Source organism: Penicillium macrosclerotiorum (genome assembly GCF_028827735.1).
Source record: "Penicillium macrosclerotiorum strain IBT 26536 chromosome Unknown utg000007l_segment0_segment0, whole genome shotgun sequence".
In the NCBI taxonomy this organism is placed as follows: Eukaryota; Fungi; Ascomycota; class Eurotiomycetes; order Eurotiales; family Aspergillaceae; genus Penicillium; species Penicillium macrosclerotiorum.
The window spans coordinates 1,538,751-1,558,173 of record NW_026643086.1 but is presented as its reverse complement, the minus strand read 5'-3'; the positions used below and the strand labels follow the sequence as shown (position 1 = coordinate 1,558,173).

At 49.0% G+C, this 19,423-nt stretch overlaps 7 protein-coding genes across 7 annotated transcripts; 4 read left to right on the top strand and 3 right to left on the bottom strand.

Annotated features, from left to right (window-relative positions):
* Window positions 1–78: 78 nt before the first annotated feature.
* Window positions 79–698, bottom strand: N7462_007394 (dynein light chain DYN2; the record flags this gene model as incomplete). Its single annotated transcript, XM_057079112.1, has 7 exons — window positions 79–143; window positions 202–271; window positions 322–348; window positions 413–447; window positions 501–534; window positions 589–611; window positions 668–698. The coding sequence occupies 7 exons, from the start codon at window positions 696–698 to the stop codon at window positions 79–81; spliced, it is 285 nt and encodes a 94-aa protein (XP_056931782.1).
* Window positions 699–974: 276 nt separating this feature from the next.
* On the top strand, window positions 975–3,865 carry mrd1 (RNA-binding ribosome biosynthesis protein MRD1; the record flags this gene model as incomplete). The annotated part of the gene is made up of 4 exons (XM_057079111.1): window positions 975–1,202; window positions 1,309–2,079; window positions 2,316–2,588; window positions 2,651–3,865. 4 exons carry the CDS (start codon window positions 975–977, stop codon window positions 3,863–3,865), a joined length of 2,487 nt encoding a protein of 828 aa, XP_056931781.1.
* A 1,134-nt stretch (window positions 3,866–4,999) lies between these two features.
* abaA (transcription factor AbaA) lies at window positions 5,000–7,511 on the top strand (the record flags this gene model as incomplete). The annotated part of the gene is made up of 3 exons (XM_057079110.1): window positions 5,000–5,435; window positions 5,497–5,673; window positions 5,737–7,511. The coding sequence occupies 3 exons, from the start codon at window positions 5,000–5,002 to the stop codon at window positions 7,509–7,511; spliced, it is 2,388 nt and encodes a 795-aa protein (XP_056931780.1).
* Window positions 7,512–12,330: 4,819 nt separating this feature from the next.
* Window positions 12,331–13,353, bottom strand: N7462_007391 (NUDIX hydrolase; the record flags this gene model as incomplete). Its single annotated transcript, XM_057079109.1, has 2 exons — window positions 12,331–13,252; window positions 13,313–13,353. The coding sequence occupies 2 exons, from the start codon at window positions 13,351–13,353 to the stop codon at window positions 12,331–12,333; spliced, it is 963 nt and encodes a 320-aa protein (XP_056931779.1).
* A 989-nt stretch (window positions 13,354–14,342) lies between these two features.
* On the bottom strand, window positions 14,343–15,280 carry N7462_007390 (histidine phosphatase family protein; the record flags this gene model as incomplete). Its single annotated transcript, XM_057079108.1, has 4 exons — window positions 14,343–14,409; window positions 14,491–14,700; window positions 14,796–15,174; window positions 15,232–15,280. 4 exons carry the CDS (start codon window positions 15,278–15,280, stop codon window positions 14,343–14,345), a joined length of 705 nt encoding a protein of 234 aa, XP_056931778.1.
* A 1,265-nt stretch (window positions 15,281–16,545) lies between these two features.
* On the top strand, window positions 16,546–17,667 carry N7462_007389 (uncharacterized protein; the record flags this gene model as incomplete). Its single annotated transcript, XM_057079107.1, has 3 exons — window positions 16,546–16,690; window positions 16,786–17,573; window positions 17,641–17,667. The coding sequence occupies 3 exons, from the start codon at window positions 16,546–16,548 to the stop codon at window positions 17,665–17,667; spliced, it is 960 nt and encodes a 319-aa protein (XP_056931777.1).
* Window positions 17,668–18,001: 334 nt separating this feature from the next.
* N7462_007388 (uncharacterized protein) lies at window positions 18,002–18,787 on the top strand (the record flags this gene model as incomplete). The annotated part of the gene is made up of 2 exons (XM_057079106.1): window positions 18,002–18,133; window positions 18,221–18,787. 2 exons carry the CDS (start codon window positions 18,002–18,004, stop codon window positions 18,785–18,787), a joined length of 699 nt encoding a protein of 232 aa, XP_056931776.1.
* Between the last annotated feature and the right edge of the window lie 636 nt (window positions 18,788–19,423).

Sequence of the window (19,423 nt, the reverse complement as noted above, 5' to 3'; positions counted from 1 at the left end):
ATTCGCAAAATTTCTCTCTCCAATTCGTTCCCCATATTTTGCTAATGCCTCTGGTGCTAAGCACGCGTATCTCCTCGCTTACTGGGTCTTGAACAGGAGAATGGCACAGTGGCCGAGGTAAAAGTAGATGAAGTGCTTGGTCTCTGGTAACGTCGTAAGCAGTGGAATTGGGAATCGGAGTAAGGCCAATTCGCCACTAACCATGAGTGACAAAGCTTCCAAAGTTCCGTCCAACAACGCAGTGCCAGGTGGCACCCTTCCGAGAATCGAACTAGAAAGTATCAGCGAGGGCGTTAGAGGAAAGGGCGGGCGAGATCGGACTTCTTTCTTGATATACTGTGCAATGTCCTACAACTAGTTAGCGAAAAGGCTCAATCAAATAGTCCCTGTACTTCGGTACTGGGTCACATACCTTCTCAATGTGATACTTCTCCATGGCCTCGATTGCTAGGGGACGGAATGAGATGCGTTTCATGTATCGAGGGATTGGAGTAACAAACCAAGCGCGATGGCCTCCTGCTGCATATCTTCCGTCTATTTAAGTGTGAGATGTTTTCATCGAAGTGTCTGGGAGTCAATACACCCTACCATGTCGACGGACTTGATTTGCGCTGCGCAAGGTGGTTAGCGGGTAGAGCACAAAACTTCAAATGAGATAAGAACATACCCTCCATCTTGTCCTTCTTCTCGGTGGTCATGATTGCGACAGGTATCGCAAAGAACTTTCGAGTCTAAAAGTAGCGATTTTATCGGATTGCGATGGGGATGCTGTGGAACGGAGGCTGCTGTTCATTGCGCGGTCGAGCAGCGTGTCGGCGCCCACAACTGACCGCCTTGCCCCATGTTTATTGCCTGTTTTATTATACGAGACCGCCTCTGTCACCGCCCTAGACCCATACAAGACGAGAAAAAAATTTCCCCAAAAGTTTCTACCAACTGCACTCACCCAAAGCTTCTTCAGCTACAAAGTGAAAATGGAGAACACCCGGGTGTTTGTCAGTGGTCTTCCACCATCTTGCTCTAATGACCAGCTTCGCAATCATTTTGCAAGTCGGTTCACTGTCACAGATGCCCATGTCCTGCCTAGACGGCGAATGGGATTCGTCGGTTTTAAAAGCAATGAAGTAGCTAACCAAGCTGTCAGCTACTTCAACAGGACATATATGAAGATGTCCAAGATCACGGTAGATCTTGCTCGACCGGTATGTACATTTTGTTGTCATTTCGTCATGATCTCTCGGTTTTTCTTTTGCCTGCGTTCCCGCTGACCAATTCAGTTGGTCTTGAGACTGACCGGTATTTTTGTAGATTGATTATAAACCCACAGAGAACAATCATCCTACACGGAAACGTGATGCTGCATCCAATATCTCATCGGACAGTGTCCTCAAGCGCAAGCGAGATGAGGATGCTAAGTCCCAGGACCCTAAGCTACAAGAGTATCTTGCTTTGACGCAAAGCTCGTCAAAAACCCGAACTTGGGCAAATGATGATCATATGGCACAAGCATCCGCAGAATCATCACTGCCTATTAACCAGCCAAGTCAAGATAATTTCTCAGAAGAGGGACAGCCGTCGGAAGCCAAAAAAGCTCGGGTGCAAGATATCCCTGCCAGTTCCAGCACCAAACAAACCCATCCCATCTCGATGGTTGGTATGGAAGATGAAGGGGAAGAAGATAAGGCGAAAGAGACGGAGGAGACCGGGGCTGAAGCTGGTCCGGTATCAGATGCTGACTGGCTTCGCTCAAAGACAAGTCGTTTGTTGGGTTTGCTGGACGAAGATGAACAGGCTGAGTTTGAGCAGCATAAAGCTGAACAACCGGTTGAACCACGTAGTCCCAGCGATGATGAATCTCGCACCGCGGTGATTGAAAATATTGGCTCTGAGAACCAAGCCGATACTTACATGGACGATGCAGTTGAAACACAGCCTGACCATTCAGCGGAGCCAGAGCAGCCAGATGCGAATGTTGAACTCATTCGTGACTCGGCTCGCCTGTTCGTCAGGAATCTTGCCTACGACATGACTGATGCGGATCTCCAACCACTCTTCTCCCCGTTCGGGAAACTCGATGAGGTTAGTGATTTCTATCTGTTTACATATACATCCCCGTCCCCTTTCCTTCCATTGAATGTGCTCGCATGATGAGTTTCCTGATAGGGACATCCGATGCAATATGCAGATGATGTTACCAGGTCAAGAGATTTTAGTAGATGCTTCTTGTTTATCTGAAGAGCAACCATTCAAGCTATCCTTGTGCAGATGATCTTTTATGATATATTTGATATGATCTGTCGCTAATGTGGCTATAGATTCATGTTGCGTTTGATACTCGCACGGAGACCAGCAAAGGTTTCGCTTACGTCCAGTTTGCCGATGCTGATGCAGCCATCGACGCATATCGAGCTCTAGATGGGAAACATTTCCAGGGCCGACTTATGCATATTCTTCCCGCAGCTGCGAAGAAAACGTACAAGATCGACGAATATGAATTATCCAAGCTTCCTTTAAAGAAACAAAAACAAATTAAGCGCAAGATGGATGCATCCACCTCCACCTTCAACTGGAATTCTCTCTACATGAATGTAAGTTGCACCTTACGGAACGCGACCTTTTGAGTAGCTATTTATACTAACAAAAAACATAGGCTGATGCTGTAATGTCTTCGGTCGCTGAACGACTGGGTGTGTCCAAAGCCGATTTATTGGACCCCACGTCCTCTGATGCAGCTGTTAAGCAGGCACATGCTGAAACGCATGTCATTCAGGAGACCAAAGCGTATTTTGCTTCAAATGGGGTAAACATTGATGCATTTCAGGGCCGGGAACGTGGCAATACTGGAATTCTTGTGAAGAATTTTTCCTTCGGTGTGAAGTCTGCAGAGCTTAGGAGTCTATTTGAACCCTATGGCCAAATCCTTCGTTTGCTGATGCCCCCGACCGGGACCATCGCAATCGTCGAATTTGCAAGACCTGACCAGGCCCAAAAAGCATTCAAGGGACTTGCCTACCGCAAATTGGGAGATTCCATTCTTTTCTTGGAAAAGGCTCCCAAGAACTTGTTTGACGGCACAGTGGCCCCGAAGGCTCTACCCGAAACTCGGGGCAAAACTCAAGGCTTCTCCACTTCGGACACCTTCGCAGCAGATGAGGCAGAGGATTCAGGACTGACATCAACTCTATTCGTCAAGAATTTGGACTTCTCCACCACGAATGAGAAATTCTTGGAAGTCTTCCGACCCTTGGATGGCTTTATCACCGGTAGGGTGAAGACTAAGCCTGATCCTAAGCGACCTGGTCAGACTCTCAGCATGGGCTTTGGCTTTGTGGAATTCAAGACCAAGGCTCAGGCTCAGGCTGCTTTGGCGGCCATGAATGGCTACAAGCTTGATCAACATGAGCTTGTCATTCGGGCATCGCATAAGGGCATGGACGCGGCGGAGGAACGGAGACGCGAAGATACTGCCAAGAAAATTGCTGCGAGAAGAACCAAGATCATTATCAAGAACTTGCCTTTCCAGGCGACCAAGAAGGATATCTGGTCATTATTTGGCAATTATGGCCAACTTCGTTCTGTTCGGGTGCCTAAAAAGTTCGATCGCTCAGCCCGTGGTTTCGGTTTTGCCGACTTTATCAGTGCTCGCGAGGCGGAAAATGCCATGGACGCGTTGAAAAACACGCATCTTCTGGGTCGGCGATTGGTGCTGGAATTCGCGAGCGAGGAGGCTGTCGATCCCGAGGAGGAGATCGCGAAGATAGAGAAGAAGGTAGGGGAGCAGGTGGACAGGGTCAAGATCCAGCAGCTCACTGGCACGGGGCGAAAGAAGTTCACTGTAGGGGCCCAGGAGGACGAGGAAGCATGAAGGTAAACTGCCCTTTTGCTCTCTCCCTGCGAGCAGTGCGAGCGGATTGTCCCGGGTGGGCTTATCCCTTGCGTGGTTGGGAGAGGAGAACGACCGTGTACGATTTCTTGCATATGTACTCTACCTTGTGATTTTTGGCCTGTACACTTTTGAAAGGAGAAGAAAGATACCCCCCGAACACGTTCCTGCAGCTGTCAAGTAGTGGCCGTGCAGTTCAAATGATCGCGTGTTACTTGCATGCTTCCTATATACTTCGCGTTTCCTCCCCATCTAAGGCTCTCCGCCCTATCTTAACCCTAACAAAACCAACACCCTTGTATACATCCACACTTCACCACGCCAGTTGCCCTAGACCCAGGGTCATGGTGAGTGGTTCGTTCCTTTTTTGTCTGTAACGGGCAGGGTTATTCTCTAACGATCATCTAGGCTTACATTCCAACGCCAAGGTTGTTTTGGTGGATGGTGGCATTCCTTCTCCCCGTAGGCAAATCAAAGACCGTCACTGACAGTCAAACATTCCTGTCGACAGGCCATTGCCACTGATCATGATTGAATGTTGTCAACACTGGCCCAGGCGACGATACTCCCAGGGTCACTTCCTGCAGCTCAAAATCTCCGAGTCGCTCGTCACTGGATCGTGCGGCCCCAGGTATCCCTTGCGTTCAGGACAAGTTCCTTCATATCGAGCCCTTTCTTGACTCCTGATTTGCTGCGGCAAGGACGGCTGGCCGGCTGGTCCTGTGCTTCTCCACGCAAAGTGCCTAGACGCGCCGAAGGCTCGCAGCCGGAGAGGGGGCCAGCAGCCCAGGAGTATGGGAGATGGCGTTCGAGGGACGTGATGCCAGGCAAAGCAGGCCTGGCGTAGCAATGTTGCTACTGGGACTACAGACCCCCTCGCCCTCTCTTCTCTAAGGGAGTTATGCTTCCCTATAAACACCATCGCTGCTCGCTCTCACATTCTCTTTCCCAGGTTCTGACATTCTCTTCAGACGTTCTGCGTTCTTGGGTCTCTGTTTCTGTGACTGTGCTGCGTTCTTTGCCAGGCAGTAAGCATTTGGCGGTGCCTCTCAACTCCTACCCCCTCCTCATTGGAATCTGTCATTCTTTTCGAGAAGCCCGTCCTTGGTCCGCTCCATGGCTGCTGACTGGCAACCGGAGTGCCTCGTGCCTCAGAATCAGCCGTCCCTCGAGACTGTAGGAGCTCATGCTGATAGAGCTCTCCAGAATACCTCTGGGAACGTTCAGTCATACTCTGATAGTTTGACACACGCTGATGCCATTAATCGCGAGGACCACCTTCAACAGCTAGCCTTCAAGTATCCTCACGCTTCAGCCGCCCCTCGCCCAATCCCCACGTCTAGCTTGCAACATCAACAAGCAGTAGTAGCCCGGCTACACGCTCGCAAGCTACGTCGTCTCCATTCTGTTGGACCTAATGTAGCTCCTCGAAGGGGACGAAGCTATTTGAAGTCTCAGAAGTACTTGGAGTATAGAGCACGTCCTCGACGTGATACTGGCAAGGACGGTGAGCCAGTCTGGTCTGATGAGTTGGAAGATGCTTTCCAACAAGGTAAGTTTTTATACAATGACTTTTATAAAAGGATGTCGGTATACTAATCGTATTGGTATAGCTCTCGAAGCCAATCCCCCCATGGGCCGCAGAAAGTGGTCTGAGCGAGGCAAATCCTATGGACGGAATGAGTTGATTGCAGAGTATATTTACAAATTGACTGGAAAGCGGAGAACCCGAAAGCAAGTTTCAAGTCACCTCCAGGTACTTGATTCATTTCTGAAAGGTGACCCCGACTGTGAGTGATAACACCAGTCAATGAATCAAGGAACTGAAGCTTACGTTAATAATCGGTTGATAGGGGAAAGACTGGTTCGAGAACAGTCTGCGGAGAGATCTAGTGGGCATTCTCAAGCAGCTGGTCCCAAGTGGAGGGCATCTATGGACCATCAATCAGCGTCAAGTCACTATGGCGGCCATACATACCCCCCTTATCATGACCCTATACGATCTGTGCAAGCATATGGAGATGTACCACCCCCTCACTATACACTGGGCTCAAACATGCAAGATACTGGTACAAAAAACATTCATGGCTTTAGCTTCGATATGTGGGTGAGCGCTCCTCATCAGGCTAACCGCATCGACAAAGCTCTCCATGCATACACTCGCCTTCAAGGAGATTTGCATCTCCCCATCGCTCCCCCAATGCCATTGGAGAGTGTCAATGGATGGCGGTCCTCATTTCCCCATGTATCGTCGTTGCTTGATGATCTTAATGGACCTCTCGATTGTGATATCATTCTTCTGGAAGTAAATCTCCAGCTTATGACTGATTTCCCTCCCTCGGGATCCCGACTTGGTATTCAGTTGGATCTCGACTTTGGACATCCCACTGCCGGTGATGTTCTCATGGTCAACCAGATGGAAAACTGGACCTGCAGCACTCGGCTCTATGAAGAAGGTCGTGAGCTGTGGGAAACATATCATGACCTGCCCAAGCCTCAGTCGACCAAGGTCAAGCCTCTTTTCGAGTCATCCTGGTGGGCTCGCCTTTTCACGGAGTTGACTCAGGATAAGCGCATTGCCGAAGATTCAGGGCAGCCTGAAAACGTCCATGCTACGGATGAGCGTACACGCCGATTCTTCCGCTCTCTGTCTGCAGTACAGGAGCTTCGCGCCGTGCCTCCGAGCTCTCGGCGCCTATCAAATCAATTCCAAGGCCACCACGGCGAGGAAAGCGAGCGCATGGCAATTCTGCTCTGGAAGTTTCGTCAGACTCGCCCTGGTGAAGTAGGCACTACCACTTGGCGGCACTTGATTCCTCCCCCGGATCGCACCACCACCAATAGTCCACGGCCTGCTTCTGGAGTCGATCTGCCACCACTATCCCTGGACTCCATTCTTCTCAACAAGCCATCTCAGGGCGTCTATCAAACGCCTCATACTCAAGATCTCATTCATACGCAAGGCCAAGCTCAGTCTCAGTGGCCGATCTACCCTTCCTCTCACGACAACGTCGCTAATATTTTCAATTCTTCTGGACATCTTGACTTCATGTCCTCGATCACCAAGCCTGAAGATGGACTTGGTGATAAGACTGCTGTCACGTCAGTCCTTGACTCCTTCTCGGCCAGTCTTGCTCCGGAGACCTCTCAGCCTACCAGCCTAGGTGTCTCAAGCGGTGGACCCGTGATGATGAACATGCATGATCTTCCCTTGTCCCACCCAAGTCTAGGCTACAACATGGGTCATGATGCCGGCCAGTATGTGTCCTCGCAGCAACACGGCGTGAATATCCACGACAGTAATAGCGTACTGAACGGCTTTTTCGGACCTGGTTCACAAACTCTTGATGATTTGAGCCATGGCCAAGCCCCATGGACCACTCATTCTACCTCTATCCCTGGTGACGTGGGAGCCGGCGGCTACCACCATATCCCCTTCCAGCCGGAGCACCAAGTGCCCGTAACGCGCGAACCACAACAGCCGCATCACTTCGATGGTCTCATGCCACCGGACGATCTTATGGATAAGATTGTCGGTCGCATGTCTAACGGTTCTAGCATGCACGGGGCGGGCCCTGAGCATGCGAACTCCGCATATCCGGACAATGCTGCCGTGGATGCTGTGTGATGAACTCGACTGCACTAAAAAAAAAAACTTTATTGGTAATGATAATCATATTTCTGGAACTCTATGGCCCTATACCTTGTGCGAACTTTTTTAAGCTTCTTATTTTCTCTCTCATTTCCTTCCTTGGATCCTGTCTCATTCTTTCTGTTTTGCCTTTTCTCCTCCTATTCTTCTCCTCATTATACCTTGTGGGTATAGGCAAGTTCCCTTGTCAGTGAACGCCTTTGAAAATACTATGTCGGCATCAATGCCCTTTCTCCAAATTACCCGCATATTTAAGACCTCCTTCAAGGCTTCTAGATTCTGTAGTTATTTTCTTTGTTGGCACAGTGAGATTCACAGTCGAAGATACTACATCTGGATGTCAAATGGAATGTATTTTGAATTCATTGAGAACTCTATAGCTTCAAATGGTAATGACTTGGGAGAACTCGACATCTGGGACTTTACTTTCGGCCTATCATAGTTCTTCATATGTGTAGTGCATTTCGGGAATATTATATATCTATTTTCTGTTCAAATGATTACTCCTTGTCTGACTTGAATTAAAATTCTACTAAAAGAGAGGTAAATTCTAAGGTTTCCTGCATAGATTCAAAAGTCCACTAACCTTGAAATCCAACATTGAAGGTCTGTAAAGACATAAGACAATAGTCTAATGAGATAGCCTAGATCAAAAAGCTCTAGTAGTACTTACTAGTGATATTCGACGCTAGCCCTAGACGGATTTATCTTAGGAAGCAAGTTGAGCCTAAGACTGGGTACTGGTAGATATTGCTAGAAAACAACTAAAATGTTATAAGACAAATAGTTGCTAGATTCCCGTTACACAGTCCTCGCCATTTTAACTTCAGTCGAGCGATGCAGGACAAGCATGACGACTTGAAATAAGCGATTCCAACTCTTCTGTATATCATAAAGCCCTTATCACAGCGCACTGGTGCCACTAGGAGTGCAGTTATGTCTGACTTTGATCTGCTGTAGATTTCGGGTTCCTGGTAATCTTCAACAGTGTTGTTGCTGTTATCGGTGGTACTGGCTTGCGCGAGCTTCCTGGCTTCACGCAGGTCGCTTCCCTCTCCATCTTGACCCCCTGAGGTGGATCTTCCTCTCCTGTAACTATCTTCCATCACCACTGCAAGCAAAATAACAAGGTTGTTGCTGTCTCCTTCTTGAGCCGCCATGGTCCCCACCACCATATTGCTCTCCATGAGGTTCCCACCCATGTCAATATTGCTGCTCTTCGCTCAATTGGGGTTCGGAGCATCAGTGCTTCCTCCAGCGCGTGGAGGTCTGTAGGAGGCTACTAAGTCCCGCGACTTCCTCGTCTGTGATCAGATGATTGACCGTATTAAGGGTGTGCGGCCATGGACTTATTTGGATGGCGGCTTGGTCTCGCACGTTCCCTTTGATGACCGCTTGTATTGCCAAGCCACGGTCGTCCGCTTGTGTGGACACAGCCTGGAGGCGAGGGTATGATCCTCCACGACCGTGGTAGTATTATCTACATAGTGAACCAGGGCGCTCAGCGGCAAGCCTGAGAATGCAGGCAGGATGATATAGCTTCAACAAACCAACACACAAACCACCACACACCACAATGGAGGAAACCTCCCCTATAGGAAGCACACAAGCAGATAGAGCGAAGAGAGTGTAAAAGTTGATTCTTCTCCCTATTGGAGATCTGAAGCTATATCCTGTAAGGACTGTGTACTGGAAAGATATCCTCCAATTAGAGATCCCCCTTGTAGGCTATTTCCCTACTACAACGGGTAAAATCACTATCGCTTGACACAAGACAGAATGCATCATACCGGTTAGATTACAAGAGAGATCCATGGCGTCTATAATCATAGCGCAGTCTGTTGCATTCTTGCCATGGTTATAGGCGAACTGCTAGATTAGTTAGATTGATTGCTCAAGAAGCTGATCTTTCCAACCGTTCAAATTGGGGCTGCTCCAGTCTCAATATGCCCTTTTTGCGTGAGCTGTGCCGTATTTCGCAACTTCAGAGAGGAGGTGATTGATAACGGAATATCGTGTATTTGTCCGCGTCAATAAGAACGGTGAGTTTGTGAATAGCGTCACCGACCATTAGGGGAGACGTGTCTGATACGAGTTGAACGATTACAGATTGGGATCATTGAATAATGAAAGCATTGTGAGTCTGTTAATGCCGCTAGTGTGATCTATACGGTACCATTTAATGCAATAGATGAACTTTATATCGAAGAGTCATGGCGACGTAATTATGTACGTCTTTGATTGCTAACCTTTCATCAGTCATACTTATCTTGGATTCCCCCAAGTCATGTAGGAGGCCTCAGGACTAAGGTACCAAATTGCGACCAACCTTATGTGTCAAGATCCTATGACACTACGCTACGAGTCAATATTCTATGACAGCATATTCTCCTCCGGAAACTAACATCTCCTCCTAATGGACCTACTTGCATCACTAGATTTGACTAACTTAGCAAGCAAGCATTTTCTATCAAAGCTCTACTGTGCAAGCGCTCGCGATCACCAGAAGTTCTACTGACTGATCATTAGACGAATTAATCAAAGGTTTTAGTTACCGATGTATAGCGATGTGCTTCTAGCGCAGGAGAAAAAGAATTTACGACGATTCAACGAGAAGAAGCGTCGAAATCGCACGAGGCCATATCACTAAATATCTAGCCAACAAGGCTTAACTGTCGGCGAATCCCTATCTATAGATGCCTGATATCTATTCAACACAACCAAGATAAGTCCTACCACCAACCGTGTGTTTTGGTATTCTAGACGTTGTAAAATAGGGCATAGAATCAATAGATGCCCTACTAGATAAGTTGAATTAATATATCTGTATTGACGAAAAAATAGTGTTTTCAAAAACAAGTAAGCGGTAGGGTGTGCGGCCCGCCTATGGAATATGTTATGGAGTGTTTTCACTCTGCCAATCGCTCTGTCTCTTTCTCCTTGCCTTTTGATCTTCCTTCCAGCTGACAACCCGTAACATTGCATCAGACATGTCTGCATCCAAATCCTCTTCCGGTGCATCGGTATTTTTCCAGAGTAGCGGTACATGCTCAGTACGATATGTCCCATAGATGGGCTTATATACAGGCGTTGTCGAACTTCCGTCGACACTGCGCACGCGAGCAAAAGCAATAGGTTTGGGTGGGTGTAACTTTAAATAGGAGACGTTTCGATCCCTCGACTGGCGATATCGGCGATAAAGACATTTCTTGAGCATTTCTTCATCTTGCGTGAAATCTAGCTCCGGTGGCTGCTCATTGACTAGAGGCGGGATGATAGTGGTATCAAAAGCTGCCTGCCATCTATCGGGCATTTCCGGTTTCAACGACAGATCAATCCAATAGCGATGTAATCGCAGTATCCTCCTTTGAAGATCATAGGGTTCTTCTAGCAGCGGGCCGCGTCGCCCTCCTCTATTAGCTAGAAGCCTGAGGGCAGTCTGGACTTCACTTTCCCATAGAAGCATCCAGGTAAGATCTTTGCGAGTTTCCAAATTGCGAATGAATGTACTATATCGTAAAAAATCGTCTCCCGGAATGGTTGTGGGGAACATACACTTGAGTAACTCTGCTATGAGATGAAGTTCCGCGATGGTATTGTGCACATGGGGGTCGGAAGGCAGATCCCGATACGGATTTGTTGCCGCAAAGTGTTCAAGTTCCACGGTGAATGAAGCTCCATTTTTAGTTGAAGCAGAAGCAGCATCATTTGTCGTTACGGACATGATGGGAGATCAGCTATGAGAGGCTTCAAGCAAAAAGAGTTGGAAAAGATTCCGGTGGTAATGGTGGGCTCTTGCCAGGTGGCGGAAGAGCGGGAAGCAGGTAGGCAATGCGACAAAGGGACATTGCTTACTCATTTAAGCTGATGTTGATTTCCAGCTACCGCACAGGTTAATAGGCGCCCTGTCATTTCTAAATTTCTAAGTTTAGTTAGCCATAGTGTTTCCCACTTAACACCTCTTTCACCCCGTATACAACAGTAGTGATTCGTCACTTTCCCTACGGATGTCCATTTCATTGAACCTGTTTTTTTCTACCTCCTTTATCTATTTTTCAACGTGCGTATCAGAAGGGCGGTCTCGAGGCTACAAAGGTCTTGCCTGGTCGCCAGATCTACCAAGGGTGATTAGAGGACTGATTCTATCATTCCGTGTTTATTACAATAAGTTTAGTTGCATCCTCGAGTGAGGCACAGTCAGTACACCATAGTTCTGCCTAACTTGATGTATTTATTCGAGCTGTAACCCTAAACAAGATTAGCGTATCTTGAATTTATCTTCCAGGAAAGATTTTGAGAAAGATTATCAGGTCAAGCTGAACTCGAGAGCTACTGCTAAACAATCTCTCAATTCGCCGAGTCTGATTTTGACCTATAGGGTCTGTGCAGATACCAAAAGGCCGACTGTTTTAAGAAAAATCTTGGCCTGATGATACTTCAAGCCGCCTGAGTTCAAAGGAGCTATTGTAGTGGCCGTTTTACATAGCCTGAATCTCACCTAGAGTCGTTCTATGCTCACTCCATTCATTGCGCACTAATCCTTCCCACAACCGGTCGCGCGACACTAAACCAGGACCCACCCTATTCTCTCACCCGGCAGGTTAGTAGTTGGGTGGGTGACCACCAGCGAATCCCAGCTATTGTATGTTTATATTTTTATTTCTGTTTCTATGTTTAATTTGAGAAAATGTCTTCAGGTGCCATGTTTATCCACGGGAACTATATTTAATGGTTTGGGTATCTCTAAGCAATTACCGTGATCACCGAGATTGATGAATGGATATTCAGAGAAGACTTATATGTATGGATAAATCATGGTTGGCAGGTCTAGTTCTCGATGCAAGTGAGACAGAATATTCTCGTAATGTACCTCATTTTCGGATGTTATGACCGTATGGCGGATGAGAAAATTCACAACCACGACAGCACTATTGGGCTTGAATAGTCCCCGCATCAAAGCCGACACTACTTCATCAATAGTATACAGGCTGAAAGCTTCGACCTCGGAATCGCCAGGCTTGGGAGCCATGTCTGTTTCCAGCTCAAGCTCGTATGTATACTCAATCTCCGGCTGTAAAAGATCGACTTCTCCTCCAGCTTTAGACCCACGAACATGAAAATAGGTGATATGACCCATCGATCTAGCCTTCTCCCTGACCATTTGTGCTGGAAGGCAGGCCTCTTCTTGCGCTTCACTTAGCAGACCATCGATTGGCAGTTTTCCAGTGCCGAGACCGCCCGCAGCTGTGCAGTCGAGCATTCCCGGATATGTTTGTTTTCTCTCTGACCGTTTTCCGACCCATAGTCGGAGACCATGTGCATCGTTGGTGAAGCAGAGGAGTTGGACGCCGTAGGTCACAATGCCGAACAGTGCACTTGCACACCGCTCTATTTCGAAAAGAACTTCTCCCTCGGGGCCATATACTGGGAATCGCTCATCCCGCCAGCTCTCCAGCATTGAAATGCTGCCCTTTGATTTGGTGGCCTTGAGAGTTTCATCGACGACCTGTGAGCGTTCATCTGCCGTTGCAGTGAGTGAGGTGTTCAGAACTACTTCTCGTTGCTGATGATCGATTGACCATGAGCAAGACCACTCAATTTTCCCAATAGTCTCTTCATGTATATAGCCCAACTTTTGATTGAAGCCATTGACTCTAAATTTATAGTAATTCTGGAGAGCTTTTAGATAGACTGTTGGCTCAGCTTCAGGGACGAAGCTATGAGATGCGATCAGCCTACGTATAAATATAGTGTCGTGTTCTTTATGAGTTACCTACTTGTCACATTCCTGGACCACATCCAGAATTGTTTTGGTCATTTTCGCATTTGCAATTTGGGGGGTACAAGAGAGAAACAAGTGGTGAGGAAGATAGTCTTGTTGTGCTGCGGGCACCGAGAAACACGGAACGGACTTCTTGGCGATTCAGCCCCGCAAGGTTCCGTTTGTGTTAAAAGCCGAGCAACGGCCGAGACGCGCAAAATATCAGAATATTCGAGCGTTCTTTCTGATTACAACTCTTGCTCCCTTAGATTTCTAGCAAAAACTTTAAACCTAATCAAAAGACGTTCAAAGCTATCCATTATCTTAGGGTTTTCTGTCGAGGAGCAGAAGCCACATAATACTACGAGGACCTACGGCTCGATTCAAAGTACTTGGTCATCAAAAACGGACCGACTACCCTGATTCGAGCTTTGTTCTCCATTATTTAGAATTGTGTGTTCTTGGTCCAACGAACTTAGCCCCTCGGTGAGATGTAACAGAAAATCATACTGAAAGGTGTCGGCCATGGAATGTGAGAAGCTCTATAAGTGGTATCTATTCATCGCCTAACCCAAAGGCTGACGAGCTGATCGTATGCCTCTTTATCTGCTCTGCGTGAATACCCGTCATCCAGAATTTCCTTCTTCGGTTTCTCTGCATCCCGGAAGAATGTCTTTGATTTCTCCTGTTCTTTGCCTTTGTATATCAACACCACGTTAATAACTCCATGCAAGTGACCAACTTCCCCCGCCAAATGTCGGTTGTCCGGCTTGGAGGTATCATCTATTAAGTGAGCTTCTTTTGTTTTGTTTTGGAAGAGAGAAGAGAGCAAGAAAGAAAGCCATTGTTGCGTGAGCATACTTGAGATCAATATCGCGGCTCTATGGATCTTCGGGTATCATCATTCTAGGGTCTATTTTCCCTTCACCAGAACCTTTCTACGAATCCAACATGTCTCGCTGTCTCAACAATCGAGTGGAAGGGAATCATCCACGAGCGATTCTATTTTTTATTATTTGTAGCGCATTCTAGCAAGATCCAAGGCATCATTGCTGAACTGGGAACCCATATCCAACTAACAAAGCGGGCTCATCGATGCTGTGGTGCTGATAGCTATAATAGAAGTCAAGAAGTTTAGCAAAAGAAAAAAAATTATATGAGGCATTCATTTGGAGTAATAGGGAAATTGCATACCTCAGGACACCAACTGCACCAGGCTCGAGCATCAAAGACAGAGGGAATTCCAAGGGATAACCAAGCCAGCGCTTGGTAAAGGCACGAAGCAGATGACCATGAGCGACAAGCACCACATCGCAATGCTTCTCGCCATGCATGTTATCTTTGTGGAGAGCACGAATCTCCGCAATCAGATTGTCAAGGCGAGCTGTGACCTCTGCCGCGGATCTAGACGGACTGAATTAATACTTTCTCAAATTCGAAGAAAATGGGGAATGAGGCGGAATAAGTATTCGGATACGTAATGCTGAGGGGGCACTTACTCTCCATTCTCACAGCCGTCGCGCCAGATATCCCACGGCCGCTCGGTATCGAGGCCGTGCTCCTTGCGCAGGGCTCGGATATCACGAGTCACCATGCCCTCATACAGACCGTAGTCCCATTCGGCCAGCCGGTCCGTCTCAGAGACCTTGTGTGCGTCTTTCAGCTGCTGCTGGTCCGCATCCGAGAATGCAATCTCGTAGGTCTTCTTGGCCCGCTGGCGCGGACTGATATAGACGTGGGCCAGGTGGGATGGATCAATCAATTTCCCCGCACCAACAATGATCTTGCCAGATGCACGAACTTGCTTCTCACCACTTTCCGTGAGCTCCAGCTCCGTGGTGCCCGTGTACTGGCCATTTCTCGTCCATAGAGTCTCACCTGGTTCTCAATTAGCTTCGGCAACTCCCGGCTTCAGACGAAGAGCTTCAAACAGACCGTGTCGGTAGAGGAAGACGCGGGGGGTTCCGGCGTCTTTGTCAGCCATAGTGAAATGATTACTATGCAGCAAGGATTCTTGTAATTATAGGTGAAGCCCGACTCTGAATTCCACGGTGGTTGAAAATGTGGCGGGGCGTGACGGGTGGGGAAAACGAGTCCCCGCGGCGCCAATCGTGTGGTGGGTGTTGGTGGTTGGTCTTCACCGGCGACCTCCATCTGACTGGGGGGTTCAATCTCATAGTAACGTGTGTGGTGGAAGACATTACTGTTCACTACGCTGCTCTCGTTCTTCATCGAGACCGTATTATGGCATTCTTTTGGTGTTCCGACCAATTCCGTTCTATAGTTCCCTTGCTGCACACTGCACACTTGCACCGGCAATGGCAATCAACCGCTGGCGGGGATGCGCGTTAGTCAGACGCTTAAATTTTCGATCCGTACAGAGCGAACTAATTTGTGAATGGACGGTCCCTAGTTATTAGCTCGAGAGTCGGTTAGTTAATGATCGGGAGTTTTGTTTTCGGTCGACCGTCCGGTACATCGGAGCCGTCGCCTTTTGACTGGAGGCTCGACTATTCGGACCGCGAGTGGACAGACGAGAGACTATCGTCATTTAAGACTATAGTTGATCTTGAGAATTCCGATCCTGGCAGCTTATAGTGAGTAGGTCCTTGTCGTGTATGCCTTCTGCAGAAGTAGTTATTTATATAATATACTTGATAATTCATAAAACGTTCAGCGGAATCCATAGCGCTCTGAGTCCAAGTCCCTCGGTCTCGAGGGACTCGCAGGGCTTATCATTCTAACCGCCTGATGCTGTCCTCGCTGCTTCTGATCTCTATGATTCGAGGAAATAGTGGGTGGGCACGGCTGGTGGTCGAGGGGGGATGACAACGCCCCGTGTCCAATTTGACGGGCATCGCCAACCCAGCCTCTTTTTGCCATTTTTCCACGAATACTCCGGACTCGGGACGTGGAGGGGTAAAGGCGGGCACAGGCATTTTAGCCGTCGCCGATTTTAGCCGGCGGGATCCCGAGTGTGTTCGAGTCTTTTGGTGGGGCCCCAGACGCCTCCGGACACACCAGAAACACTAGACGCCCGAATGGACTCGCCGGAAGAAAGCCCGCTTTAGCCTGTCTCGTGGCTCTTTAAATTACCTGCCCGTCCTCTGGCCTCGTCCTTCTTTCTCTCCGACCCCTCGATTCTCCTCCTTGATTCATCGCTTGACTTCTGTTGGTTTTGGTACGAAACGTATACTTCACAGGACCGCAACCCCGGGCTAATTTGGCATCCAGTACAATTCTTTCAAAATGGCTATTCCCTCCGTCAAATTGAACAGCGGCTTCGAAATGCCCCTCGTGGGCTTCGGCCTGTGGAAGGTCAACAACGACACTTGTGCCGACCAGGTCTACGAGGCCATCAAGGCCGGTTACCGTCTCTTCGACGGCGCCTGCGGTATGTTTCCTTTCTCACTGTCCCTTCCTCTTTCAAATCTTGCACCAATCCCAGTTTTCCATTGCTCGCATGGCGCTAATGCATGCCCTCTCCAGACTATGGCAATGAGGTCGAGGCCGGCCAGGGTGTTGCTCGCGCCATCAAGGAGGGCATCGTGAAGCGCGAGGACCTCTTCATTGTCTCCAAGCTGTGGAACAGCTTCCACGACGGCGAGCGGGTCGAGCCTATCTGCCGCAAGCAGCTGGCCGATTGGGGTGTGGACTATTTCGACCTGTACATCGTGCACTTCCCAATTGCCATTAAATATGTCGACCCGAAGGTTCGCTACCCGCCCAGCTGGTCGTCCGAGGACAACAAGCTGGAGTTCAGCAACGCTACGATTCAGGAGACCTGGACCGCCATGGAGAAGCTCGTCGACCTGAAGCTGGCCCGCAGCATCGGCATCAGCAACTTCAGTGCCCAGCTGCTGATGGATCTGCTGCGCTATGCTCGCGTCCGCCCTGCCACCCTTCAGATTGAGCACCACCCTTACCTCACCCAGACCCGCCTAGTCGACTATGCCCAGGAGCAGGGTCTGGCTGTCACTGCTTACTCTTCATTCGGTCCCCTCAGCTTCCTTGAGCTCGATGTCAAGAAGGCTCAGAACACCCCGCCGCTGTTCCAGCACGATACCATCAAGGCCATTGCCGAGAAGCACGGCCGCACTCCCGCCCAGGTCCTGCTGCGCTGGGCCACCCAGCGCCAGATCGCTGTCATCCCTAAGAGCAACGACCCTACCCGCTTGGCACAGAACCTGCAGGTCACCGACTTCGACTTGGCGGCCAGCGAGGTTGAGAGCATCAGCGCCCTCGACCAGGGTCTGCGCTTCAACGACCCGATCAACGTGAGTTTTTCAAGCTTTTCGGACTTTTTCCACATATGTGTCATTGCAAGGCTAACGCAAGTCATAGTACGGTCTCCCTATCCCCATCTTCTAAGCTCCCTCTCATACTCAGTGACAAAACACCCCATAGCAGAACTATATATACATACCACCAGGGTCCGCTTGTGTGCTCATGTGTCATACGAAATGAATGAAATAGAAAAAAATGAACATAAATTCCATGGAAAATATACAAGACTCCGTTTCTCTCTCTCTCTTTCTATTGTATAATAAAAGCCCTTGCTCCAACCAATTGCCCTCTGTATGCAAGTATCTCGCGAGCAGAAAACACCGCCGACCGCCAAGAGCGGAGCCGCATGAAACCGGATCGACACATTTTCTCCGCACTCCGCCAATTCTCTTTCCCGTCCCAACCCCAAAACCAGAATATGACTTCTCCCTCGGTTCTCTCGGTGCTCTCACGCCTCTCTTCCCAGGTGTGCATCACTACGAGCCCGAGCCCGCAAAACCTGGGCCAGTGCAAGCAAATCCTCGCCGCTCTCCAGAAATACGGCGAGGTCGTGACCTTCCGTAATCTCAAGGCAAGCTGTCTCCCCCCTCCGAGTCTTCACACCCTGTGCAATGCAAATTAACCTTCACACTCACAGTATGACATTTGCAACACAAATCAGCGCCCCGAGCGCCCTATCCTTGCCATCTTCGAGACCCAAGATGCCGCTGAGCGTGCCATCGCCGCGTCCCCCATAACAATCCCACTCACGCTCTCCCAGCCAGTCCCTGCCGCAAACCCCTTCGCAGCCCAACACTCTTCCTCCTCCTCCTCCTCCTCCTCCTCATCTGTGGCGCCTGCTACACCGTCCGCGCTCACATGTACAATCGAGAGCTCGCGACACAACCACTCGCGCGGGTTGCGGCGCAACCCGTTCTACGGGTCATTCGCGATGGACCGCACAGACCCGGTCTTCAACGATATGAAGGACAAAGCGACGGGGACGCCGCTAGCCGAGCTACGGAACGTACTGCAGCGGCGACAGCGGCCGACAGCGCTGGCAGAGCAGAGCGCCGCGGCGGCGGGGGCGCGACGGATGGGGGCGGATAGCTTGATGACCCTGTGGAGAGAGGGCTTGGAGGAGGCGGAGCGTGGGTATCCGCACAAGCGAAAGGCTGGGGAGGAGGGAAAGAGTGAAACCCCAGAGATTCCGGAGCGGACGTGATTTGGATCGAGGCTGTAGAAGCTTTGCGGCTGGCTTGGGTTGAAATATTGGCCCCGCAATCCTCTTCCGCCTCTGGTTGGCGGCATTGCTGGGCATTCTGTTTTCCCAGGGAGCGGAATCTCCATGAGCTGGACTCGTGAAATCACCTCATCAAGCCTGGTTCTGCTCCCATCTTGCCCGAATCGTCCTGGACTTGGGACAGAACTCTCGGCTGAGTTGGTGCCATCGCAATAAAGTTTGCGCTGCCATATAAAAGCATCTATGCTTCTCGAAAGACCTGTACTATACTACATATGATACCCTTCTTTATTTTGGCAATGACAATGAAGTTTGACCAACGAACGTGCTGAACTCAGTATTGTATGGAATATGGAAGATGGTGGTGTCTACGCAAAGAAAGACCATCAAGGCAACAAGTCCCATTTTCATTTCTTATGAGACCTTGACTAAGGTAGAAGTTGATTATAAGACACGAATGAACTCCGAAGCCATTGTGCTTAGCCATTGGAATAACTGGATCGAATCCAAAGAGAGGAAGATAATAGGAAAACTAGGGGGTCGGAATTGGCCTAGACTCGTACATATGCTATTGAAGAAAAGGAGTTAGCTTATTTCTGGCCAAACAAATGGCAGTAG